Source organism: Echiichthys vipera (genome assembly GCF_963691815.1).
Source record: "Echiichthys vipera genome assembly, chromosome: 4".
NCBI lineage: Eukaryota > Metazoa > Chordata > Actinopteri > Perciformes > Trachinidae > Echiichthys > Echiichthys vipera.
The window spans coordinates 19119119-19144683 of record NC_139829.1 but is presented as its reverse complement, the minus strand read 5'-3'; the positions used below and the strand labels follow the sequence as shown (position 1 = coordinate 19144683).

The following is a 25565-nucleotide window of genomic DNA, read 5'->3' as shown; positions in this document are numbered from 1 at the left end:
TTCAATTCTTCCTCCTTTTCCTTTTACCTATTTTGTTTCTTATCTTCTGCATACCCTCGCTCCTTCTGTCTCTGTCCCTCTGTTTTCTGGTCTCACACTTCATTGGCCCCAGGCAGTCCTCAATAACTTTGTAAGCCAGGGCATCCTTTCCATTGCAAATCCTGACTTCTCTCACAGCTCTCCCTGTCTTTTCCCTTATTTTCCTCTCTGTGCAGTGGCTGCAGGCTAAGAGTCCCCAGCTTGTTCGTCATTCAGATATCCCATCCATTCCTTCCCCGGGCCAGGCCTATGGCTATGAGGAGGACGCCCTGGGTGTTCTTCTCAAGCAGCCACCCCCTCCCAGGGACAAGACCCTTGGACCAGCCTACTACAATCCACTGCTGGTCAGGACACACACACACACAAACACACACACACACACACACACACACACACACACACACACACACACACACACACACACACACACACACACACACACACACACACACACACACACACACACACACACACTAAGTTTGAATGTATATCCATCAGAGAATGTGAAGTGTTCATTTGTGCACGCATGTGTGCTTTCATTAGTCTGTATGAGTGTACTTACTCTGCCGGCAAGGCAAGGTCCATTAGTGCTAGGCAGATCTAATGCACCACTGAACCCCCCACCCCACTCTGTTCACTTGGCCCAAAACCCATTTCCATAGCTAATGAATGCAGCTCTACTTTAAAAAAAGCCACAGCGTACCAGTGCTCATCCATTTTACATGCCAACAAAGAGAGCCATTAGTAATTATTCTTCAAGCTATATTATAATATTCACTTAAAATAATGCACACGCCTGCTGGTCTGGCTCTCAATTAAGTCATTTTTCATCTGTTAATGACCAGAGGAAGTCAACAGCGTCCTTGAGTGTTGGCCGAGGTTGTGTCAACACACGGGCGCGCACACACATGCTGTGATTTAGGTGTTATCAGCAGTGCATCCATCCTCAGCTCTTTTTTTCTGTCTCAACTTCTGTTGCTCTGTCTTTGAAAATTCAACCTCCGTCTCTCTCTGTCTTTCTCCCTCTGTCTCTCCATGTGACACATTCATTTCTTTAAACTCCCCCCCCGACCCGTGCTCTGGCTCTGAGTTCAAAAGTATGGAGAGATGGAATTAAGGGTTTGTCTGAGGACGTAACTTCAAAGTAGCCACGGCAACCTTTGAATGATAACACATTAGACAGAAATCAAAAGAGCGCAACTTTGTTTTCTGTCTGAATGTTATTGAGGGAAAACAAACTTAATATCTTTTATCCGCTGACCCTACACTTATGGTTCACATCTGTATTGACTTAACAATTAATACTCATACTGTACTGCATTGATTGATACTTACTACTCAGTAATCAGAATAAGAGACAGATTAATATGCTGGAATTGTGAGTATTTATTGGCTCTTTCATGACATGATTCTCATATAGGACTTATGTTTATGCTACTATTAGCTTTCTGCTGTGCCCAACATGTTTAGTGTTCTCAATTGATATGATGACAAAAAGTATACAGGACTTTTGTAAATCCTTTAAATGAATCCTCCTATTAAATTTTATGATGTCATGGGCCTCCATAAGCCGGTAGAACAGCTCTATGGTCTCTGAACTCTCCTCGAGAGATTCACACTATTATTCCAAAACAAATTCCCTAATTAAGGGTTGTTTTTTTCAGAGTCAATATAAATAATGTGTTCATTGTCTGTAAATACCCAGGCCAGAAGTAAAGTATTGGTCAGTCTCCACACAGAATCAGAATTTTACGAGAAAATGTGAGATTGAAACGGAGACACTGTCAAGAATGCCCTGTCGATAAAACATATCAGGTCAAATCAGATTCAAATCAATGCTGTGTTTTGTGTGTTTGTAGAATAGCACACCAACAATTTCAGCCTGCGGGATCCTGCCCACATCCGACCATACTGACAAAAACTCATTCTCATTTAAATAATAAATTGCCTGCCATTCCGCATGATTTAAGATGAATGAATATGTTTTTTACCCACTAGCTGTGTTTTGGTTTTGATTTTAAAAGCTCTCCTTGACAGAAATAGGCAGTCTGTGCCTCTTAACTCAGTGCCTGCTGCGATACCATCATGGTGCATGTTTGTGTTTGCATGCGATATAAAGAACAGTTCTGTTTTACTTTTTAACTTCAAGCATTTGAACATCCTTGTTTCCTATGCCCCTTCTTCAAAACTGGATTGGTAGATCACAGGCGGCAGAACCTCAGATCTTGTCCTACAGTCCCTTCTGAAGTTGAGATAAGGAGACAGGCACTGCATGTAGTTAAAAACTTCTTGAGACTCCCTGCCAATCCTCCCATAACCTGACTCACAGAATAGACAAGGACAACATGGCCGTAGACTCTTAGTCCTCCTGTTAATGAATAACTTGCCTGTTTCTGAGAAACAGTAGTCGTGTTTATCTTTCTTAGTTTGCAGCACTTCATATATTTAAAAAAAATCTAACGCTTAGTGTCTAGAATGTGTTTGATGACACCTGGCCAGCTCATTTAAAGCTTCCGAGTGGACTGGCGCTATCTGAAAGGCCGGAGGCAGAGGAAGCAGACTATAAAACTAAGAGAGATAAGAAACTGAAGGTCTCCCCTAGATCTCTGACTTACTCGACATGAGTCGATTCTATTTTCTTCTTCTTTGTTCATCCATTTATCCTCTTGTTATCTCATTGTCTCTCTCCTCCTACCACCTTCTTTTCCCCATTCTTTCTTCCTGGCCGATCCTTTCTTTCACCCACTCCTCACCTCCTCTCTCTTGGTATCTGTCTGTTCTCACTCTCCCTCTCACTTGTTGTCTTTCTATAGTCAGAGAAGAGTTCCACACAGAAGTATAAGGGAGTCCACTTTGGCAACAGGACAGGGAAGAGAAGTGAGGTGAGAGTGGAAGAGAGACCGGGTCCAGGACAATATTACCCTGAGATGTGAGTATTGCATGTCATGGTGCAGTATATTAGCGGCCTATGAACACTTATATTGATCATCATGTCATTGTCTGAAATACGCGTGTCTATCTTTTCTACAGAGAATTAGATGAGAAGATGGTTGGCATTAAAGTTCACTGTAGGACCTCACTATAGAACTTTGCTAACCAAACAAGCATGTAGCACCATCTGGGATTTTGAGATATTGAGAATTTAACTTGATGGATAACCAACCATGCATGCATTTGGAATAAAAAAATGACATAAATTCACAATTTAAATCCTGGATTAGGAGCCAAAAGGCTGGTTAGATTAGACGCTCCAGGGCGTCTATTCTCTAAATTCACTGCGCTCTAACAGAGATGTGTGCTGAACAGAGAAGCTGTTCCACCACAGTGAAATATTGCTTTGATCCTACAGCCAGGGCGTTATGTTTGACATTTCTCACAAAGCATTTATATTGATGGCCACAGAGGATGAGCCTTACTAAGCACTTCTGCATTGGTGGGCACACACCCAGCTCAGCTAGGCATAAAGGAATCAACTAAGTAATAGAAGGGAAAGTGGACATGTGATGTGAGCAGTCATACTGTACACACATAGGGGTATGCAGACTTACACACCCACACAAACATGTTCAGGATGCACTTGATTACTGGAATCATTTAAAATGGATTAAAGTGCTTTCTTTCCTCCTCTTACAGTTGTTTCAGTAGTTTCCTCTAGTCATTTATTCTTTCACCCATCTGTTTTTGCTTTGTTTATCTCTTCTTATTTTCCACGACACACCTCTCTTTTCATCTCATTCATATCTCCCCAGTTTTCCTATACAGAACACTCTTGTCTCTGTATATATTTGTCTGTGTCTTTTATTCTCAAAGACAATGGGTGCCATTCACCAATATCTTCCTAAATTTTTTCTTAAAATTGTTCCTTAAAACATTCTACATTGGATTCACGATGTTTTCTTTAACTACTGAATTGTTTTTACCTCTGTTCTTATAATGATGAATCCCATTTCCTTGTTGAAAGTTGATAACGTGGGCTAGTTGATCCTGATTAGCTTAGGTATTCCGAAGAAAAGGCATGAGATTACAGGACCGTGTGCAAACAGCCACACAGAGAAATAGAGAGTGGAGCACCGGACTCCAAATGTTAAAAAAACACAAAACAAACAGTTTGGAAATGAAGGTACTTCTGAAAGAAGTGAGCGCCAGAAGAGCTGTCACGTTAAGTAGCGACAGAAGTAGATATAAAGAAATATATAGAAAACCGAGCCTTTGGTGTTGTCCTTAGCTGTAACATTATAATTGAAGAAAATGCAATAACCATCTGTTTTACACAAACATGTCAGCACTCAAATTTGCATAAAAGCACTATTGAGTGTACACAGATTTTGTTCTTACCTGATAACAAATTCCAAATAAGAAAACACTGGTGAATGTCAGAATCTTTGTGAAAACTGCATAGGTGGGTTTTAAGGATATATTTCTTCTGAAGAAAAGTTGGTGAATGAGGCACATTTTTGTGTCTTCCTGTCTCAACCCAGAAACCCAGAAATGCACTATGAGAATGTGAACCTTAAAAAGGAGCAGAAAGGCAGAGCTGAGCTAATCATCCCCCGCTACCATGAGCTGGTGCCCAAGCAAGAGGAAAAGAAGGTGAGTATGTCTTTGTATCCATGTGGTGCTATACATGCTAAGCTTGGATGAATAAGAATTTTAAGGGATAACAGCTGTAGAGGACTGGGAACAATATAAAGCTCTGTCCCTGTGGGGGAAACAGTCCTTTAAAGTGAGCTTGTGTAACTTGCTGAACTGTGACCACAAGTGGTAATTAAACCTAGATTATTGGATTTTTTGGCCACTTGTGGGCAGTGCAACAAGCTGTAAGGACAGCATTGACATATTATCTCTTTATTAAAGTCGATATGATGAACATGTTGGCAAACGGTTGCTTTCAATAGCATTTACTTGGAGTCGGGTTTCTGGCCACCTGATGAATGTTAGTCCAATATTGACTTTGCTTATAGCTCTGTGGTGCATAGTAATAGCGTAGCTTGTGTGCAAAATTGACTGGCATGCCTCTGCAGTTACTGAAGCCTCTAACCCCCAGCTTTTAAAAAAATTGTCCTTTTTTTTAGCATATTATAGCATGTACTTGTAATCATGACACTAAAACACTAATAATTCAAAATTTAGATGCCTTCACATGGAGTATTTTAATGTTTTAGAAGACATAATTTTCTTTGGCAGTTAAACAGCTTGCCCTTTTTCTTAACTGCACTTTGATTCAGATAAATTCTTAACACAATACGATCTGAAAACTGCAGATTGAGAATGAGTCATGATAGAGCACACCGGTTTACAATGAGAACAGGTAAGTACTTTGGATTTATTCTTGATTATTCAAGTGCAGTCGATTAAAGAGGAAAGGATTCGACCCCTCCTCCCTCTCTGAGTGTAATTCAGCAGTGTATCTGTTCACCCATAGATGGCAGTAGAACATAAGATTTAATCACAAACTGGCAACCACACACTTACAAACACACACTGTTAGGAGTCGGTTGAGTGGAGGGGGACTTACTCACCTGCATATGAACTTGAGGGTTCTGGCAGAGTAATGCTTTGTGGTGCCTTACTTCTCCGGTCGGTGAGTTAGAACAGCATAGTCGGAAAAATGTAGGACTGGATTTGTGGAGAGAGGGGTGAATGTATCCCTTCTGTCAAGGACTTGCGCCTTTGCCTTTTTTCTTTTTGTCCTCTCTTTCCTTGAACATTTTGCTCTGCCTCTCCTCTCATTTAAGGTGTTGATGTAATTGTGCATATTTCATTATACAGGACATTTGTTTAACCTTTATATGTTTATAATATATGGCTACTGAAACAACTATAAATATTTTCTGACATACTATAAATGATCCTGTGACTTTGAATCAACAACTATACCTTCTGTGTATGCTTGTATCTGTGAACCATGCCGTATTTGGGCCCCCTACTGTGATGGCTGCACCTCCATCCGTCATCATTAGTACCTGACACCTCAACTCACATGCATACACACACATGTGCGTGCACACACACACACACACACACACACACACACACACACACACACACACACACACACACACACACACACACACACACACACACACACACACACACACACACACACACACACACACACACACACACACACACACACACACACACTACAGTGACCAGATGGGTCATTACCCACAGTAGGGACACTCAGGACAAACACCTTAACTTCCTAGAGATCAGCAGACAGTCTGCCTCTAATGACTTGAGGCTGCTGGTGTCCCATAGAGTTAAGAGTCTGTACTGTATAGGGTTTCCCCATTAAATAGGCATTCTGACACAGCAAGGGCAAAGACTGAGCGCACCACTTTAACAAACCATTATCGTCTGTATCCCTGCCTGAAAACAAAAGTGAAACAGTTGGAGTTTTAGCAGTACAATGCCTGATATTACCTGTCAGTTCATCTTAAAAATGTTGTGAATTCTATGTCAACGTTATACTGGATGATGATGATGATGCAATGTTTGCAGCACTTCCATTCTTCAGAATTGGGCAAGCAGTATTTCACTCACAGGGGGGAAAACTAAAATAAAGAAAAAAAACAACTTGGCACAACACTGGATAAAGTATCATCTACCTTAAAACTGAGCAAACTGGTATATATAAATAAAATACTAAAATAAAATATAAACCTAATATAATATATTTATGGATGTGACTCTTTCCATTTCCAAGTATAACTTTATTTAGTTGTATTTCAAAATAATGACTTTCCCTTTATTTATGATCAGACTGAGTATTGCTAGGGGCTGGACCCGGACATTTGACTCTTTGGATATTAGTTTGTTAAAAGGTATTTAGTTTTCAAGTTTGGGATTTGAATATTTATTATTTTATTTTCAAAACTGTAGAATAACAGAATCCTTAAAAAATAATGCCCTTAATTAAACGGAAAGACATGTTGCAGCACAGTGTTTTCATTCTTCTCTCCTCCCCCTGGGGCTTCGTACACAGCAGTCCACAAACCTGTTGCTCTCTCAATCCAGTATTAGCTGCTCTGTTTCAACAATGTTAGGCTTAGGATTCATGCTGCTCATCGAACCCCCCCGCTGGCCGCAGCCAACAAATACCCGATTATTCGCTATAGCATTGTTATCGAAGCTCGAAAATGTTAGTATCCTCATGGCTCATGAAAAGAAAAAGTAGCAGACCTGTCCAGGAAATTCTCTCTGCATCCGAGAGTTGTGTTAAAGGGGACCTTCAGCATTTTTCAACCTGGACCCTATTTTCCCATGTTTTTATGTCTAAGTGACTAATGGTGACAACAATTTTTGAAATTGGTCTATGTATTGAGCGCAAGTCCTGCAGCCGGCAGCCACAGAATGTTTCTTTTGAGATGTGAAGCTGCAATAATTGCGTGATCTCATGTTATCGCGAGAATTCGGCTGCTGTGCAAGGTAAACAGAGTGACACTGTAACAAAATATGTTATGAATGAAAGTTCAACCTAGCACATCACAAAGAAATACTTAAAAAACAAAAAGAAACTTGTATGTATTCGGCTTCGTTCAAACTGCAGGGGTTAATGCACAATTCCGATTTATTGCTGAAATCCGATTTTTTTGTTTGACAGTTTACATTACCTTTTTTTAAATGTGGCCTGTCTACGGATTGCTGTGCGAACAGCTCAGGCTCCTGAAGTGACCCGCATGCGCAGTTGATCATCGATGACATCACGCCACGACGGTGTTTACGGAAGCGAACATGGCAATGGCAAACGGTATTAAAAACTCTAGCTTGCACCGAAGTGTCACCCCAAATACTAATGAGGTCTAAAACCTCTCTATCCATCCACTGGCCGCCTGCTTCGCTGCTGTCCTCCATGTTTGTTTTGATTCTGTTCCTGGCTCCCGCCTGTGGCACACTTTTTTTTTTCAGTCAACTCCATTTGTCATTCATTTACAAAACAGTGCAGTGTACACTGTGACTTGTGCTGTTCACACTGTCAAAAGAAAATCAGATATGGGTCACATATGAGTGGAAAAATCGGATTCAGGTCTAATCTCAACTCAAACCAGCTGATGTTGTTGCCTGCGACTCAGCTTGTCAAGTCTCCAGCAGCTGGTTTTAGAACGTAAGGCACGTCACCTGTTTTAACAGCCATTCAGTTCGTAGCAAAGTCCACTGGTCAAGTCATTTACCAACTGTCTGCTGGTTGAAATGGCAGTTTTGGGTGGAGGCTCAACGAGCATGTGAGAGAGAAAGAAAAAGAGACACTGTGAGAGAGGGTCGACCGAGCTATACTCTTAATAGGGAGAGGGACCCTGTATTTTCGCCGTTTCATCACTACTAGAAATGTAGCTTTAGCAAGTATAACTCACTATCTCTGTCCTCATTTATATTTTATAATGCTACAAATGATACACAGCTATGGAAAAGGCTTGAAAAGTTAGAAGTTAGAATGGATGTACGTTGCTATAGAGATGATACACCTTCTCGTCTCGTCTCACTGATGTACACTGGCAGGCTTCAAAACCTGCAGACCTGTGCATTGCAAGTATTGCAGGTTTTTTGACTTGTCTCTTTGCGAATCTTTGGTCTGAACTGGGCTTTGCTGTATATCAGCATACTGTATGTCTCTATGCGACATTTCAGATTCTTAGGGCAAGAAACTTGTTTCTGGCAAGAAGACATTGTATTCAATGTTCATAAATAAAGATTGAGCTGTCCTTAGGCATGGGGAAGTCATTGTGCTAATTTTCACCTCTGTTCCCCCCTCAAGATTTGGTTGTCACTGCGAGAAATCTCCACAGAAATCCATGCTGTTTTACTGCAGATCTAGTTAAACCACCTCTGGCCCAGTAAGTTTGTGGGTTTACCACAAATACATAAATGTCCTGGCTCAGCACTACAAAATTTGGATGTGTGTGTGTGTGTGTGTGTGTGTGTGTGTGTGTGTGTGTGCATGTACGTGTGTGTGTGTGATTACTGCTCACTGTCAGCATCTCTGAGTGTGAGGTGTTGGTAGTAGTAGTAGCAGTAGTAATGAGTTGGCACATGACATGATTGTTTCTTATAGTGAATCAACAAGCTGAAAAGAGAAAAAAGAAAAGAAAAAAGAAAATCAATCTCTCTCTGTTCTTAAAAAGGGGTTCCCTTGCTGCTACACTCATGTCATACGTCCAAAATTTGCACACTGTGTCAACCTCAAAGACGTAATTTGAAAGGATGGGATTCAGATGTTTTAAACGGGGTTCAAATTACCACATTCACACCTTGTCCGCCACACCCATCACACTACCTAGATCGATATTCTCTAAATATCTATAAAAGGACCCGAAATGTTTAAGAGAGTGTTTACCTAACAACTACTTAATCTTTTCCAGATGTGGTCCTATAGACAATTCTTTAATCAAACTAATGAACTTGATCTTCTTCCAAGAGAGTGAGATAAGTCTTTTTGCAAGCAGTAAACCTATCTTAGGTGTGTGATGTTTATCAAGGTGTAGACCTAGAATGAAAAACTGTGTTAAATGCAACCCCAGTATATCCTCAAAAGCTTGTTTAACGTCCATTGAGAACTCTTTCACTTTATCACGATCCAAAAGACAATGAAAGAAAATGTCCCTTTCTCCAGTTCACATCTAATACACCAGAATCAGAAATGCTTTTATTCACCAAATGCATCAATGGACACACAGGAATTTGACACACAAGTTGACAAAGACAGTAAAATTAGGTTAGCTCTAAAAGACACCATTAAAAACAAGACACAAAGGTAAAAACAAGACATGTTAATATACACACATGATATACACAGGTGAGAGCTAGCACTCTTATACTTGTTTTATTTTTCTGGTGTCACATGTACTCATCAGCCAATTATATTACAGCAGTCTGAACTGAGTATTAGCAGCTTCAGCACAAGCTGCTTCCCAGTCCTCTGAAAGGAAATTCTCTTGTACATCATTTCTCTAGGCATTCAATTTTAGTAGAGAAGACTAAGAGGATCTGTCAGCTTAGCGCGTACATGATTTTGAGATAATACCATTTCCATACTTCCAGTCTCTTTCAAACTGTTTTTCAACAGAAGTGACTTAATTGCAGATCAGAAAAACAAAAGAGCCTTTTCTTAATGAGTTTTGCCTGTGTGTTGTGTTCACAGGTTGCTCACTCTGCTTCTTTTTCTCTGTTGTCTTTACCTTCTCTGTGTAACCTTCATTTAACTCAGAAACAGAAAGAAATCAAAGAGACTCTCTTACTCTTTTCTCTCATTTTCTCTTAGTGTCTCTTTCACTTCCCCATGCTCTCTCCGTATCTTCTTATTGACACAGCTACATGAAAAGTGATAAAGCATTTGACTACAAATATCAGCTTGTACATACTTTGCAATTTTTGCTCTCTTCTTCCCATTAGGGAGTTCCTGGTCCAGGCCAGTACCACATCAGAAGTCAGTTTGAGAAGCCTGTGAAGTCCTGTGGTAACCTGCCGAAGGTCACATGCCCCTTTCTTTCTCAAACTGAGGTAAAATGCTAACAATGATTGTGAAATTCTACTATAAATGGAAAGTAAGAAGGAAAAAAGATGTCTGGAAGATGTAGACAATATCCCTGTTTTGCTGCTAAGTTCAGCTTCATGTCATAGCAGTTGCAAGACTACAGTTAAGCCACAACATGTAAAATACTACTCATATAATATTAAAACGCGTCCACTACAGTTTATAACAGATCTTTTGACAGTAGTCATGTGAAAATTTGGGCCGTAGAAGCACATACTGCAGTCGACTAAAATTTCTGACATGTCAGAAATCCGACTGTTTATGCCACACTGTTGATCGCTCAGGTAATAATCAGGCAACCCCCCTCAAAATGCATGACAATCGAGAACAGGTCTGGCAGAAATTCGCTTGACTCTAAAATTTGACATGGATGTTCAATTCTGATTTTAAAACTGGCTTAATCCTTAGTGTCTACCTAAATTCTAATAACTGATTGAAAAGTGAACCTTGAGTGGCTTTTTATCTAAACTTGTATTCATTGATGTTTTGGCAACATGCTGGAAGCACAACACTGACATTATCTCATTATAAAGTTGATATGATGAACTCAAATAGTTGCTTATTTACAGCCGATTAGAATTAATTTGGTATGGTGTCTGTGGTTACCTGACAAATGAAAATCTAATACTCACTCTTCTTTTAGTATATTTTTAGTGTCCACCATCTCCTAAAATATTTGGCTTTTTAGTATCTAAATGCTCAACAGTAGTCGCTAACTTTGCCTGTCTGCTGTTTGGTGCTGATTACTTGTAATGTCTATAAAAGGTTGCTTTGTAACTAATTCAACAGCTTTAGCTTGTACATTTGCTGTAGTAATACAGATCTGGCTTGATTCCAGGATGGAGATTAGCATGCAGAAATATTGATTTAACCGTCTAAGGTAAACAAATTTAGAACCATACAGTCGATTTAGTGGTATTACTCTACATAATACACTCTGCACTATACACAGTAAACAGTCACACCATATTGAAAATACTTCTCAGATGTAATCTATGCGAGGCAAATACATTCATTTTACAATTTCTCAAAGGAGACTGGATTTTAATGTGGAATATTTCAGATTAAGTTACAGATCCAAGACATTGAGCTGGGCTTTGCTTTTTTAATTGATGCGCAGGAAGTGGTGGGTTTCTTGAGATGAGGGTGAAGATGAGTTTATTAAGAGGTGCAGAGGAGCAGAGATGAAAGATGGGAAAGTGTGTCGTTTTTATGTCTCTGGAATAGCTGAACTCCTTTGTGGCACTGCCCCACAGATTCGCTCCCGTGAAATTCTCTGACTGATGTTTTAATTATCACTCTGACACATGCACAACGTGACAGTCTGTGCTCACACACACATCAAAAATTCAGACATTTACATGCGCAAATTTCATCTGCAGATGGATATAGACACGACAGACAAGTTTGCAAGCATTGCAGACGTGCATGCAAATGAACACACCCACATTTTCATGTATAACCTTAAACACACACAAACACACTTGTTCCCAAAAATAACATTCATTTTTGACATCTGAAACATAAAACATCCTGGTATTTTCCTGGTGTAAACAACTGATGCAAGATTGGGTTCATTTGATCTGTGTGTGTGTGTGTGTGTGTGTGTCAGTCATAGTTTGCTCTGACCTAATTTCCCTGGCCACATGCTGTGTTCGTGCGTCGACCCCGTGATGTCGTCACTGACACCCACCTAGGACATCTGTGAGTGTGTGTGTGTGTGCATGCATGTGTCACAAGTTATCTCCTATGCAGTCCTAAGAGCGACAGTTTTCTTAGATCTCCGTCTCCCTGTGAGTCCAGTTCCGTCTGACACTGTTACCCTGCAGATGGATGGAGAGGAAGCGATGGAAGTAGGGAGTGAAGGAAAGAAGGAGGGAGGGGGAGATAGGAGGAACAGCTGGAATCTTCCAGCTCTCACCCCTCTCTCCTCCCTTTGACTTCCCAATTTCCTACTATCGAATCATCATTCTGACATTGTTAAAAAAACATGCCTTTTCGTCAATTCTCCTTGCCCCCCCACACACCAATCAGTCCTCATTTCCCTTTTGTTTACTCCTTCCCATTTCTCCATTGCCTCTCATTGTAGTACCTCTTTTATTCCAGATGTTTTTTTAAGGTTAAGATACTCTTTTGTTTCCCTCATTTATCATACTATTCCCCTTCCCTCTACTCCCGTTTCCATTTCCTTCTTCTTTCTACTCATTTACAGTTATTTCTGCTGTCAATTTAATCTTTTCCATTAAAATGTTGTTTCATCCCTTAGTCCCTTATGTCCCCAGGGATAGTCTTCTCTCTTGGTGCTTCACAACCTTTTATATAAAATCACAAAGGCACAAAAAGCAGCTGCACTTTAATTTGTAATTTGGGAGTAACAAAAAATAAAAAACACAAATTTTAACAAAAAAAGCACGTCCTGTGAATGTCAAATTTTTATATATGCTTGTGTGACAACACTAGTAAGCATGAAGCCTTAATGGTGCTCTAAACGAAATACAGAATGGGATTGCCTCCACATGGTTTTCACCCCAATACATGAAATACCAACATTTTTTCACAAGATCATTCTTCTGCAGCTGACTCTGCATTATCATGTAAGTTGGAAGATTTTTATTTGATATTGGAATAAAAACAGAAACCATTGGATTGAATTTAAATGAATGTTAACTATGACGCTATTAAGCAAATTAGCTCTTTATGAGCTTGAAGGCTTGAGTGAAATGTTTCTGTCCTCATCTCACCACTTTGCTCTGTCTGTATTTATTTTACTCTCTTTTCTTTTCTCTCATGCATTTCTTTCCACTTTTTTTGTCTTTTTTGTTTTATCTCAGTTTAGTTTTAGTATGTATAGATCTGAGACAGCTTTTTGAGTTTCTGCAACTGTACAGCTCTCTGGATGGTGATGTCAATCTGTCTGTCTGAAGGTCGGTCGGTTCACCACGCTGGTTCAGACTGAAAAATCAAAGAATTATAAAAGGGTTTGCACACTTTAACCCCAGGCTTTACAAAATCATTCTAAATCCTAAAAGTAGAATCCACACCACAGCTATAAAGACGGTGGCGAACAAATGTTAAATGTTAAAGTGTGGATGCTCACATTGTTATCATTACAGTCATAATTATCGTCATAGTTAATCTTCTTGGTGTTGACGGCCCTGAAGGAAAAACACTTGATAAAAACATGGCATCTTCTATCTGTCATCCATCCCTCAGTATTGCTTTCTGTGTAATGAGCAGTAAATGCCACAAGGCTGATGATGTGATTGTAGACTGTTAGTCTTGTCTACATGTGGGCAGTTAGGCTGTATTTGGTCAGGTTTCTATCTCTGCTTGGTATCTCTGACTGTGAGATGTCATTTTTTGTTCCTGTGGATATTGCAAATATTCACTGCTGGATTTGTGTTGTTGTTCCAGATGGGCACTGGTTAGAGGAAATACATTGATTATTTATCATTTTAAAACCGTGCTGATCTGAGATTTATCAATACGAAGTGCTATTAATCATTAAATTGTTTTATGTGTTTCTGTGTCTTATTCTAACCCTGTCCAATTCCCTTTTATCTCTATTAGAGGTTCATCCCTGTTAAAGAAGTATCGCCCCCTGTTGGTGTATATAATGACCAGCGCTGTGCCCTGGAACTGTTGAAGAGGACTACGGGTGTGAAGAAAAGCCCATTTGGCATCACCGCAGTACGCTTCACTCGTAACCATAAGAAATACTCCACACCGGGTCAGTATATGTGTGGTTGTGTGTGTGCTGCCAATCAATGCTGTGTTCACTTTAGATACTGCTCAAAGTGATATTCCTCTTTGATATATGTAGTTATATTTTACAGATACAATCCAGTTTTGTCTTTTAGTTAGATCTAGCATTGTTCTGTTTGTAACAGATTGTTTTTGCTTTACACATATTTCTTACATACATACATACATAAATAGATTACTTCACATGGAGTTACCCTGTCAGACATCATTCACACTAGTGTGACCATATAATGTCAGAGGACAGTATTTTGGGGGTTTTTATAGTCTGAATCGCATTCTCTTTCATTTCTTTTGAAGTTCAGCTTTTAACTTGGCACGACCATTTTATTCAAGCGAACAATTCATAATTAAGAACTAACTAATTAAGTACTATTTTTCATCTTGAATTAACATTTTGAAATTAACTAAAAGGCACTTGACTTCTACTTATTGTGCAGTGTGTGTATGAGAGAGAGCATTGTCCCCAGAGGGAATCATTATGTTGTAGAGGTCTGAGTTATTCTCAGTCTTTGAAATTACAGCGTGAAAGTTAAAAAAGGTTTAAAATAATTTATTTTTGTCTATACATCAATTCAATTCAATTTTATTTATAGTGCCAAATCATAACAAAAGTTATCTCAGGACACTTTACAGATAGGTATAGACCACACTCTATGACTTATTTATGATTTACATAGACCCAACAATTCCCCCGTAGAGTACGATGGCATGTGGCTATGTGTGAATTTGAGGACATTCTATGATTTTCTGGAAAGAGTACACTTATGTTTGGTGTTGAAGTACAGATCTAAAGGAGTACTTGACATAAATGCAAGTGAGTCTGCACTTTATTTCTAAAATGCCATTGTACCACATGGCTGATGTTAAGGGCCTTCCATTATTTTATTCTCATTAGATTTTGTGCAGACGGTCTACATGTGTATTGTTGCTTCTTAGTCCTTTATCAATTTGTAACTAATTTTAGAAATTATATTTATTTAATTGTTTAATTGTAAAAAGAAAAAAGAAAAATCCAACCTAAAATTCTTATTTCTGTGTTTCTCGTTTGTGTTGCCTTGCATATTGTTACATTGTGTTTACTTGTGATTTCTATTGCATCATAAATTGTGCACACTGTATGGTTGTCAATCTGATGAAAATGTTAATTCTTTATTTGCTTGGGATTGTTGTAATACACATGCCTTTCTCTATTTCAAAAATGGAGAATTATTTTTCCGTGTTTTGGAGCATTTGATTCTAAAGCTGTTACCAAAGCAGGCGTTCACACATGCAGACATGCCACCATTAAAATAGCAACACATTAGTGCCATATGAAATTTGATGTTGCGCAGGTGTAGCACGGGCATCATTTTCAGAGAAAGCCAACACTACATGTACACTGCCAGAACTAAAGACACTAAGCCAATGCTACACATACGCTACATGTTTGAGGGAAAGCAAGCACTCCAGGATGATATCTTGGACCTTTTTTTCTAAAACAACAATGACAATGAAAAGAAGGACTATATCAAAACACAAAATAATCCCACCTTTCTGTACTCTGTGCAGGTCCAGGATCCTATAATGTGTTTGAGCATGGTTTAGCCCGGGAGAGTTATAAAAAGGCAGTTTTAGAGAGAACCAGGAAGGGAGGCTTTGGCTCCACGACTCAACGCAACTCCTTTTTTGACAACAAGGAATCGATAGAGGTCCCATGTCCAGGACAATATGGGGTAGGAAGATTTCTGATATTAATAATGCTTAAACATGTTCTCTGTTATTCATATCCTCATTGCAATATATGCACAAGGGTGTGAATGCTGTGTGTTTGTTTGTCAGACAGAAAAGAAAACAGAGGAGCACTACAAAAAGCAGCACATGGCGGTTTTCAAATCAGCTACAGAACGTCTGGCACTGCTGGCTAAAGTAAGTCTCTTTCCCTCTGTCTCCCAGCATCCCTCGCAGCTGTCTTTGTCTCACTCTTTCTTATCCTCGCACCAAGTTTCTGTTGTAAAGCCATTAAAACCTACTTAACTCTAAGATGAAGTAAAACAGCATTACATGCCAAGTTCTTACTTTCATAAATGGGCCATCGCAGCAGTAGCATCTGACCCACTATGCCAACGGTGCTGTATTCCAGCAGTTAATTTTCTTTGACTGCTTCTTATCTTCTGTTCCTCTTCCTCCTAATGGTCATTAATGCTGAAGAAAACAGGTCACAATTTCTGATAATTAGATTCATGTTCCTCTGAAATGTTCCCTTTCCTTTTGCTGCTATTTCCTTGTTACTCTTCCTTGCCCACTTTCCTAACTTTACTCCTTCAAACTCATGTTACTATAAACCTAATAGCCCTAAAAAAAGAATGCCTTAAATTAAACTGAAAGAAAAGTGTTGAAGCACAGTGTGCGAATCTCTACTGTTTGGCTGGCATTTACGTTTACGTTTCTCTCTTCTTCTCAAGCTGGGGTTGGGTGCACAGCAGGGAGAGAACCAAGCCGAGGACAAAGAAATGTCTGGTTTAGTCAAGTTATAATGGAACAGTCTGATGTGTGTAGACATCTGTATGGTTATACTGTAGCAGCCTGATTTAGTGAAGATAAACACAGTGAATGGCCGTGCGTAATCCTAACAGCAACAATGGTGCTACATTTGAAAAGGGATGTTTGTTTTGTGAAAGCTTGATTTATGTATGACACAGAATAATGTTTACTTGAATATAAATAATGTACTAATGAAGAAACGGAGAAGCAACTGGATGTGAGGGTTAGCGGTTATTGACTTAAAGTTGTATTCGGTAAGGTTTTGATCTATTTAATTGTCTTTTAAGTCACTATCTATCAAAGAGTGAGTTAAAACAATGGCGATTGATCATATGACCCACTAATGAAAGCACTTCTACTTGCCCTTTTGTCGAGTATTGCAATATCCGTGTCTGTGGCAACAATCCCACCCTATATGTAAAAAGGCTGCCATGTTATTGACGCTGCTGACAGCCGTTGGTCTGCCGGCACAGATCGTCACTAACAGTTATGCTGCGTTCACTTGTAATCAGAAATCGGGAACTTCCAACTTGAGTCAGGCTTGTAGTAAGTGTGAGAAGTGTAGTAGGAACATGTGTGTGTATAGATTTACGAGGGTAGCATATAGGGGATGGACTGGAAGTAGAGAAGGGAATGTGTTTCAATAATGTTTACAAAAGAGCCAAAAAGAAAAAGGGCTCTGAAAGAACAGGCTTGCCTGTAATTACATCTAACCGCCAAAGAGGCTGCTAGAAACAAGGTATCTCAAAACTTACGGATAACAAATTTAAGTATTGAACAAAATGTTTGAGGAGAAAAGGATGTATATTTGTATGCTAAGGTGTATAGTACAGCATTTTAATATTCAAGATACACACTTGGTATTTTCAAGTACCCTTCTGGATACCACCTGGTGTTTAGTCTGATTTACACTTAACTATGCTAAACTATGCTGCTTTCTAGAAAGAAAGAGTTTAAAGGAAAGGTCACCACTTATCACAGAGAGCAGAACAGGTGTACTGCTCCAAATCACCAGGTTTAGTTTGTCATCTTGTAGCTTTCATAAATATCTCCCAATCAGTTATACGCTGGCAGCTGATATATCTTCCTCACAATAACATCACAGTAGGTGTTTTTTCCTTCAGCTGTACGTTTACATGCACGCAAGAAACTAGATGGATAAGCACAACAGCCCACTAGAAACCCTGTTTCTCATCCCTCTTACCACAGTAGCTGTGTAGTAGATTTTGAAGCATTGCATTAGAAAAACTGAGTGGAGGTGATTTTTGCCTTTGTCAAAAAACATAATGCGCTAAACGGGATATGGAAATGCCTTTGCTGAATAGGTTCTGACGCGGCAATCATTTAACTCACTTGACCGGCCTTTTTACTGTCTGCGTCTTCCAGGAAATTCCCATAACGTGCAACAAAACGGCTGGTAGTAACAACAGTACATTTGTACGGATGAGGAGACCAAAGTTTCCCTAGGTCTAAAAACCTGCCCAATTGAAATTAATTCCTGAAGACCTTTATCTAGTTTTCTGTCATAGATGGGTTAGATGACCAAGTAAACTTGTTTTGTTTTCGTTCGCTCACAACCTCTTCTACTTTATTTACTGGCTTATGACAGTCATGCATAATGCGTAGCCTATATCGCTAACTTCTGACTAAACTAGGCTTTGTGTACCCCAGTTTATTCCCGCCAAACAGTTGATGGAAATGCACCTAATATGCATTTATTTTTTGCGACATTTCAAAAGTTCAGCTAAAATTCACTTTTGAATGGAAACACGACTAATGATGGAAAACCTTATTGTTTGCTTTACTCTCACAAAGGAGAGTAGTACAGGACAAGATTTCTACCCTTTGTAACCCAGAACTGATTGACCTTTAAACTGTTACATCTATGAGAAATGCTGTTTTTTTTTCCACAGAAAGTTATTTAAAAGTCTTACTAATAAAAAAGAAAATGATGCTTCACACGTTAGAAAACAGCCGTGCTTAGGACTCACCTGGATCCGGTAGTTATCTGTTCTTGCTCTCAGGACACAGAGCCCTGCTGGTTTCCATTCCTGCTGTCTAATAAGGGAGTGATTTAGACCTTGGACACCGAGTGAAGGCAATTAAGTACCTGGTAGGACATAAAACCAGCAGGACTCTGGGTACAGAGGAGCAGGATTGAGGATTACTGCTCCAGTGAACGAGGAGTGAAGCCTGTGAAATATACAGGTGTTACATGTGAAAATATGACCAAATACATCTGCATTAGTAAGTGAGCACACTAATGATAGAAAAGATATGATCTCTATAGGGAAATTCTCTCACCTTCCCATGTAGTGGGGTCAGTTGCTCTATTCCCTGTGCCACCCTGCCGTGCTCAGCATTGAAGAATAATAATGTCTTTCTGGATAGTAAGGAATAGGATTATTTCTGTCCTCATGAGTTGTACTGTATGTCTCTATAACTAATAAACCACTGGGCAGAGCATGGCATCTGCCAAGGTTTCAGTTTTTACACTAGTTTGTACAGCAGTTTGGCCTAACTTTGCCACCAATTTGTGTGTATTTATGTTGACATTTTTGTTGATGCATTCAGATAATGTGGATAACTCACATTTTGTGCATATCACAAATGAATTTAAGAGAGTGTGATGAGACTCATTAGAAAACTGAGAATGATCCATTAAGAATTGCAGTGCTGTTCACCTCTGTAATAGTCTCTACCTCATATATCTGTCTGTGCCAATTGCCATTTTTCATGACAATGGCTCTGTATAGTTTTCTGTCAGGCTGCAGTATATTGGGCTGATGGATGATCTGGCTCACCCAGAAGGCTCAGTGTGCGAGACAGAAGAAAATTTGACAGCCGTTCTACACACAGTCCACATAATGTCTGTGTTTTATATTGTCATGCATAGATCTGGAAGTCAAAGGTCTGCAAATTCAAATGATGAGTGCCGGACACACAGGGGGATTCAATATTTAATCATATCAAATTTAATATTGGCTTTCACTTGGTTAATTTCCCAGTAGCAATACCTCCATCTTTGCTTTTGTATAGCCGTAGCCTAGTTGTGAAAGGGGTGCCCATTTTTTGTGACTACATTTATATTGGTTTACCTTTTTTTATTAAAGTATTTCTGATTCAGATATTTTGCCTTTTTGAATTCCCTACGGATGAAACATGACATGAAAATCAAGTAACTGAAATATTGTAAGCTATAAAATTATAATTGGATCTTATTCAAGTTATTTCCCCTCTCTTGCCACAGCACCACTGACTGCTAAATAAAAATGACTAGTACTGGTACTGTATGAAGCAGTACTGTATCAGGTGCTGGTGTGGTGGGAGGAGCTCAGGAGAGAGAGGGGTGAGGGAGAGCTGCAGTAAGAGGTCTCACTCTACCTCAAATTCTGGCTTTTTTTGGCCTTTTACCTACTGCTGATTTAAATATTGATACAGGAGATACAGAAGTGATGAGATAATGAAATGAGGGGAGCTGGCATGGTCAGGGTCAAAAGAAGTGGCTGGCGGCACAATGTGAAACGGAAGGGAGCACATATTTGTCTGCAGCACTCCTTGAGCAAAGAGCAGGATTAGTTGTGACTTTGAGGACTGTAGTGGACAGAGTTTGAACCTGCAAAACTGACATGAGTTGCAAAAAACATAATAGAGTACTTAACTTTTTTCCGATATACAATATTTCCTCCATCTTTCCCTCTTCGTCTTGCTTTTTTTTCTTTATGGGTAGTATCTCTGAGTGCTCTGTGGAGAAGATCTGAGGCCACTTGTAATGGCTCCACACTGAGCCTCCTTTATGACCAGTTAATGAAAAATCACCCAGGGACGTCTTAGCTGTAACAGTTAGCCACATGCTGCGCTGCAGCCTAGGCTATATCCCTGGTAACGGCACCCCACTGGGACAGTTATTAAAAGTGTCTAATTAGAAAACGATCATGAGTAGGGAGTAAGACAAGAAAGAAAGAAAGAAAGAATAAATGCAGAAAGCGTGTCTTTGTTATCTGTTTATGTCCTCTGTACTTTGACTTATAAAGCTCAATTGAGCAGTAAATGTTTTGAAATCAAAACTATAAAAGACATATCATGTCAGTTGAAATGATAGAAGCTGTCATGTGGTGTGCATTAAACACAACAGGGAGAACCGTCTTTACTTCCAGGGGATATGTATCACAGTCTTTCCTCTGTCTTTGCTGCTTTTATTATCCAGATCCTTTGTTTCTCAGTGTTTGTTTTGTTTTGTTTTGAGGCAATTTCCAGTTTATTCAGTTTTAGTTTATGATCATTTATTCTATCCACATGCATCCGTCTATTCCCAAATCCACTCTATAAGGATTACATTGCCAAACAGTGGTTAAATACATATTGAATAGCAGGCATGACATGATTTATTTAAGTTGATTTTTATCTTGCGGTGTGCCCTCATTCAAAGGATGTTTAAATTTCTTACACTCAAAATCAAACATACCTCAAATAGTTCAAAGCTATGTTGGATCTGTACTTTAGCTTCAGGACTGTATCGGATAGGAGTTGATTACCTGTCTCTGGAGAAGAAAGAACTAGACATGTTGTTGAGAAACGACAGATCTGCAAAAAAGAGGTGATTATGAATAGAGCGTATCTTAAATAAGAGTTTCCTTTTTCCCTCATGTCTAATACATTGGTCTTTTTCAGTGTCATTTCTCCTGATTCACATTTCTCTCTCTTGTTCTGTTCTTTCTTCCCTCTTCTCTTTGTCTTCTTTTCCTTCCATCCCTCTCTCCTTCATCCTCCTACCCCACTTTCCACTCCTCTCCATCTCCTGCCTTCAATTCCTTCCTCCTGGCTAACCCTTTCCGATAATGACCTTTCTGTTGCTAAGGTCGTGGGATACCCTAAGGCAGCGCTGGGAGAGAATAAGTGTGGAATTTAATTTGGACCTATGTTTTACCCTGAGGCAGTGAAATTCCTTTCCTATAGATCAGTGAAATATTGCCTTGTCCCTTGAAGCGATAGCAGGGAGGTTTGACATGGCGTTTTGTCTGTCTGTCAGTCAGTTTTTACTAATGCATACAAGCCTGCCTCTGTCAATTTTGTTCTGTTGCCAGTGATGTTGAGATTAATAGAGGTCTTGATAGATGGCTATTGTTATACTCACTGAGAGTGAGGGATTGTCAATGGGAAGGTCACTGGTTCAATAATGAGGTGTTAGCAATAGCTTTGATGAGAAGTGCACTTTCATTTATAAGTGCACTATCTATGAATTGTGGGCAGTGGGTTAAATTTGCACTATAATCCATTGGCTGTGAGGTTATCCTGGATCATTTAGCACACATTATTATCGTGATTTAAACACTTGAAGAAATAAAAACACACAATGTGAGTACAGAATATTTAGAAATTCAACTGATGCCTCAGATTCAGACCATGTTGCCTTTTGAGAAATCCATCGAAGAAGAAGCAGAGACACATGATTCTCCAACAATGGATGCCTCAAAACTCACTATATAATCTAAAAGTATTTTAAGACAGCGAGAGGTTGCGCCTGACGCTGTCGTCTCCATCATAACCATAAAGGGAGTAATGCTGCACAGTGGGCTTACCACTTTAGCTTGCTGTGTGACTATGGTAACCACAAAAAACACACACAGGAAAATGATGCAGGAGAAAATAACTGGTATTTGAGTTTTCTGAATTCTAAGTGAACAAATATATCAAACCGCAAAACTGAGAAACATCAGCTTTCAAGTTGTATTTTCCATCCTGGGCCAATAAATTATGTTTATGACATAGGGAGAAAATCCTGCTGTAATAATTGTGTCTTAAGGCTAACTATTTCCTACATTTTACAGTAAGCTGTATTTAGCTATTTTGAGCCATGTGATAAGATTGGAGTAGGCTGATAGTACTGTAGCAACCTGTAGCATATGGTATAAACTGTGATTGGATGTAATTCAGTTCAGTTTTATTTATAGTGTTAAATCATATCAAAAGTTATCTCAGGACACTTTAGGTCCAGACCACACTGTGATTTACAGAGGCCCAACAATTCTAACCTGACTCTTGCAAGATGAATTTCATTCCGCCTTGCTTCACTCATACCTCTGGGATCGCTCCACTGGAAAGTGATTTCAGGAGGCTGGGTCTTATCAAAAATCCTTGCATATGATTGGATAAACTATTTGTTCGTAATCTTTATTGACGTGCTACTTCAACCATTCACATCAAAACCAACAAAAGCCTTCGGAGCCGGTGTTCTTTTAAAGAAGAAATATTTGCTAGATTGGACAACACGGATGAAGTAACAGCATCAATGTTGAAGCCCGCTTCCTCGATGCGAGCCGCCATTGTTGTCTGAATCACAACAGTCGTTACTCCGCAACTTCACATCTATAAAACCCCGCCTGGCAGTCCTTATTGGCTCGACTATTTTTTTGCGGACCCTGAAAACCCTCTGCAATAGAGAGATCCCAGATAGTTAAGTGGAGCTAGGCGGAGTCAAGGCGGAACGAAAGTCATCTGGCGATAGACAGGTTACAAGAATTCTCCCCTCAGAAAACACCGACAGTGGGAATGTAAACCTTCCTATTAACTTGGTTGGTGGTAGCCAGTCATCTGTCTTGACCGATCGAGAGAGAGAGAGATGCACACACAACCACAAAAATAATATTAGCAACTATGGTGATAAAATATATGACTACCGTATTTTCCGCACTATAAGGCGCACCTACAAACCTTCAAATTTCTCAAAAGCCGACGGTGCGCCTTATATATGGACCAATATTGAGCCACAACAGGTCTCGCAACTACGGTAAGCAGCCGCCGACTCTATTTTTCCCTGTAGAAGAAGTAACACGCGGTGCATGTTGAGATATATGACTGCGTGAAGCATGCCGTTTCACAAATTTCATTTGTGTGTTTGTGTAGAGACCCCAAAATGGCTCCTATCAAGAGACATGCTTACGACGCAGAGTTTAAACTCAAGGCGATTAGTCATGCAGTAGAACACGGGAATAGAGCAGCAGCGAGAGAGTTTAACATTAACGAATCAATGTTGCGGAAGTGGAGGAAGCAACAACCATCTGACTGTTTTGTTGACATTCCCTTTAGCGCAGCTCTATCTAATGGATGCATAACGTAACCCGAGCCTCGACTGTAGCATCTATTCTATGTGCCTTATAATGCAGTGCGCCTTATATATGAAAAAAAAGTTTCAAAATAAGCCATTCATTGAAGGTGCGCCTTATAATGTGGTGCGCCTTATAGTGCGGAAAATACAGTAATAATAATTATGGCAATGGATATACTAGAATCATATGAATAGTAGCAGTAATAGCAGTAATAATAATTTAAATATGACTAATAATAATTAAAGTGGAAGTAGATAGTTACATTGGTGGAGTTGCAAAAAACAGATCCTGATGTCACACAGCAGAAGAGGAAGTGTTAACGACTTCAACAGTGTCTCAAAGCACGCGACTGCATGGCAACCACAGATTACAAGTTACATTTTGAGTATAGGGCATGGCCACATGCACATACAAAATGGCCACCTGTTCATATCTAGTTATAGTATATTTACATACCCACTGCTCACATATGATTGAGTGGAATCAACCAGTGTGAAAGTGCAAAGAATGGCTGAAGTAAAGTGGGTGCACCAAATCAAATTACATCACAATATATACTATTTTAGTGTAAGAGTACCCAAAGGTGAATTAACGTAATGTAGATTACGGGTTTGCCTTCATGATTTCCTACTGTGCTCAACTAAAATTAGTTTCAAACATTCTTGTTACGTGCTCCAGTATTCATTTTTGTTTTAAGTTTAATAGGCGATACGTTTCAAAATATCTTATGTAGCTGTCAATAACATCAGTAAATAAAAATCCATGTTATGTTTTATTCTGATACAAAAGCCAAATATTTGACAATATGAAGTTCTTGTTTAAGATGGTCTGTTTACTTCATGCAAGTCATTTTAAATTGATGTAACCGAGCAATAATGGCTCTGCCAGTGCAGTTTATCTGCCCTAATATCTGTTACGCTGATAATGAACATCACTTCAAAATTCTCCCTCCACAGTGTGTAACTGGCTTGATGGAATCAGACAGACAATATTAATACATGGCTTTTATTAAATGTACCACTGACAGTGATTGCATGCAGGATTCATAATACGCCAATGGTGTGAAAATAATAATGAAAACTAATAGAGAAATGAGGCACTTAACACATCTTTAACTTGGCAATCACGGTTACTGGCAGAGATACACTGACTTCCAATGCCATGGCAACAAATATCAATTATTTTATTTATAGTTATACATTATATACACATTGTGCACTTACTAATGCTTTGTGATTTTGCAGTTATTTCCAGAATTGACAGGTAACAAGATACATGTGCCAGAGTTACAGTAATTTAATGTTAAAAATGTAAAAAATTAGATAACTTTGCAACTTAAAATTTTGAGGTAACTTTTGCTGTTTATGTTTAATATGCTGTTTAACTTACTTAACCTGCTACAGTAATGTTAACTGAACAAATCAAAATGAAGTGTTGGAAACTGTTGAAAAGCTTGTCTGTCAGCTTGTTAGCATGTCTGCTAACATCGGGTATTACAACGTTGGTTAAGAATAAATGAACACAGTATAAAACGAGACCCATGTTTCTGAGTCACGAAACAACGATTGTGTGTTTAATATTTGCGCATGAGGTTTACCTCGCCT

General features: G+C 39.2%; 1 protein-coding gene across 1 annotated transcript in view; it reads left to right on the top strand.

Moving 5' to 3' along the window:
* Window positions 1-25565, top strand: part of stpg2 (sperm-tail PG-rich repeat containing 2) — a gene marked incomplete at both ends in the record, with an annotated part of 58654 nt that overhangs the window by 3139 nt on the left and 29950 nt on the right. Inside the window, 7 exons of the mRNA XM_083913018.1 lie at window positions 216-383; window positions 2853-2968; window positions 4518-4629; window positions 10429-10536; window positions 14141-14300; window positions 15884-16047; window positions 16154-16240. Of these exons, the coding sequence (XP_083769144.1) occupies window positions 216-383; window positions 2853-2968; window positions 4518-4629; window positions 10429-10536; window positions 14141-14300; window positions 15884-16047; window positions 16154-16240 (915 nt within the window). The remainder of the gene's footprint in view (window positions 1-215; window positions 384-2852; window positions 2969-4517; window positions 4630-10428; window positions 10537-14140; window positions 14301-15883; window positions 16048-16153; window positions 16241-25565) is intronic.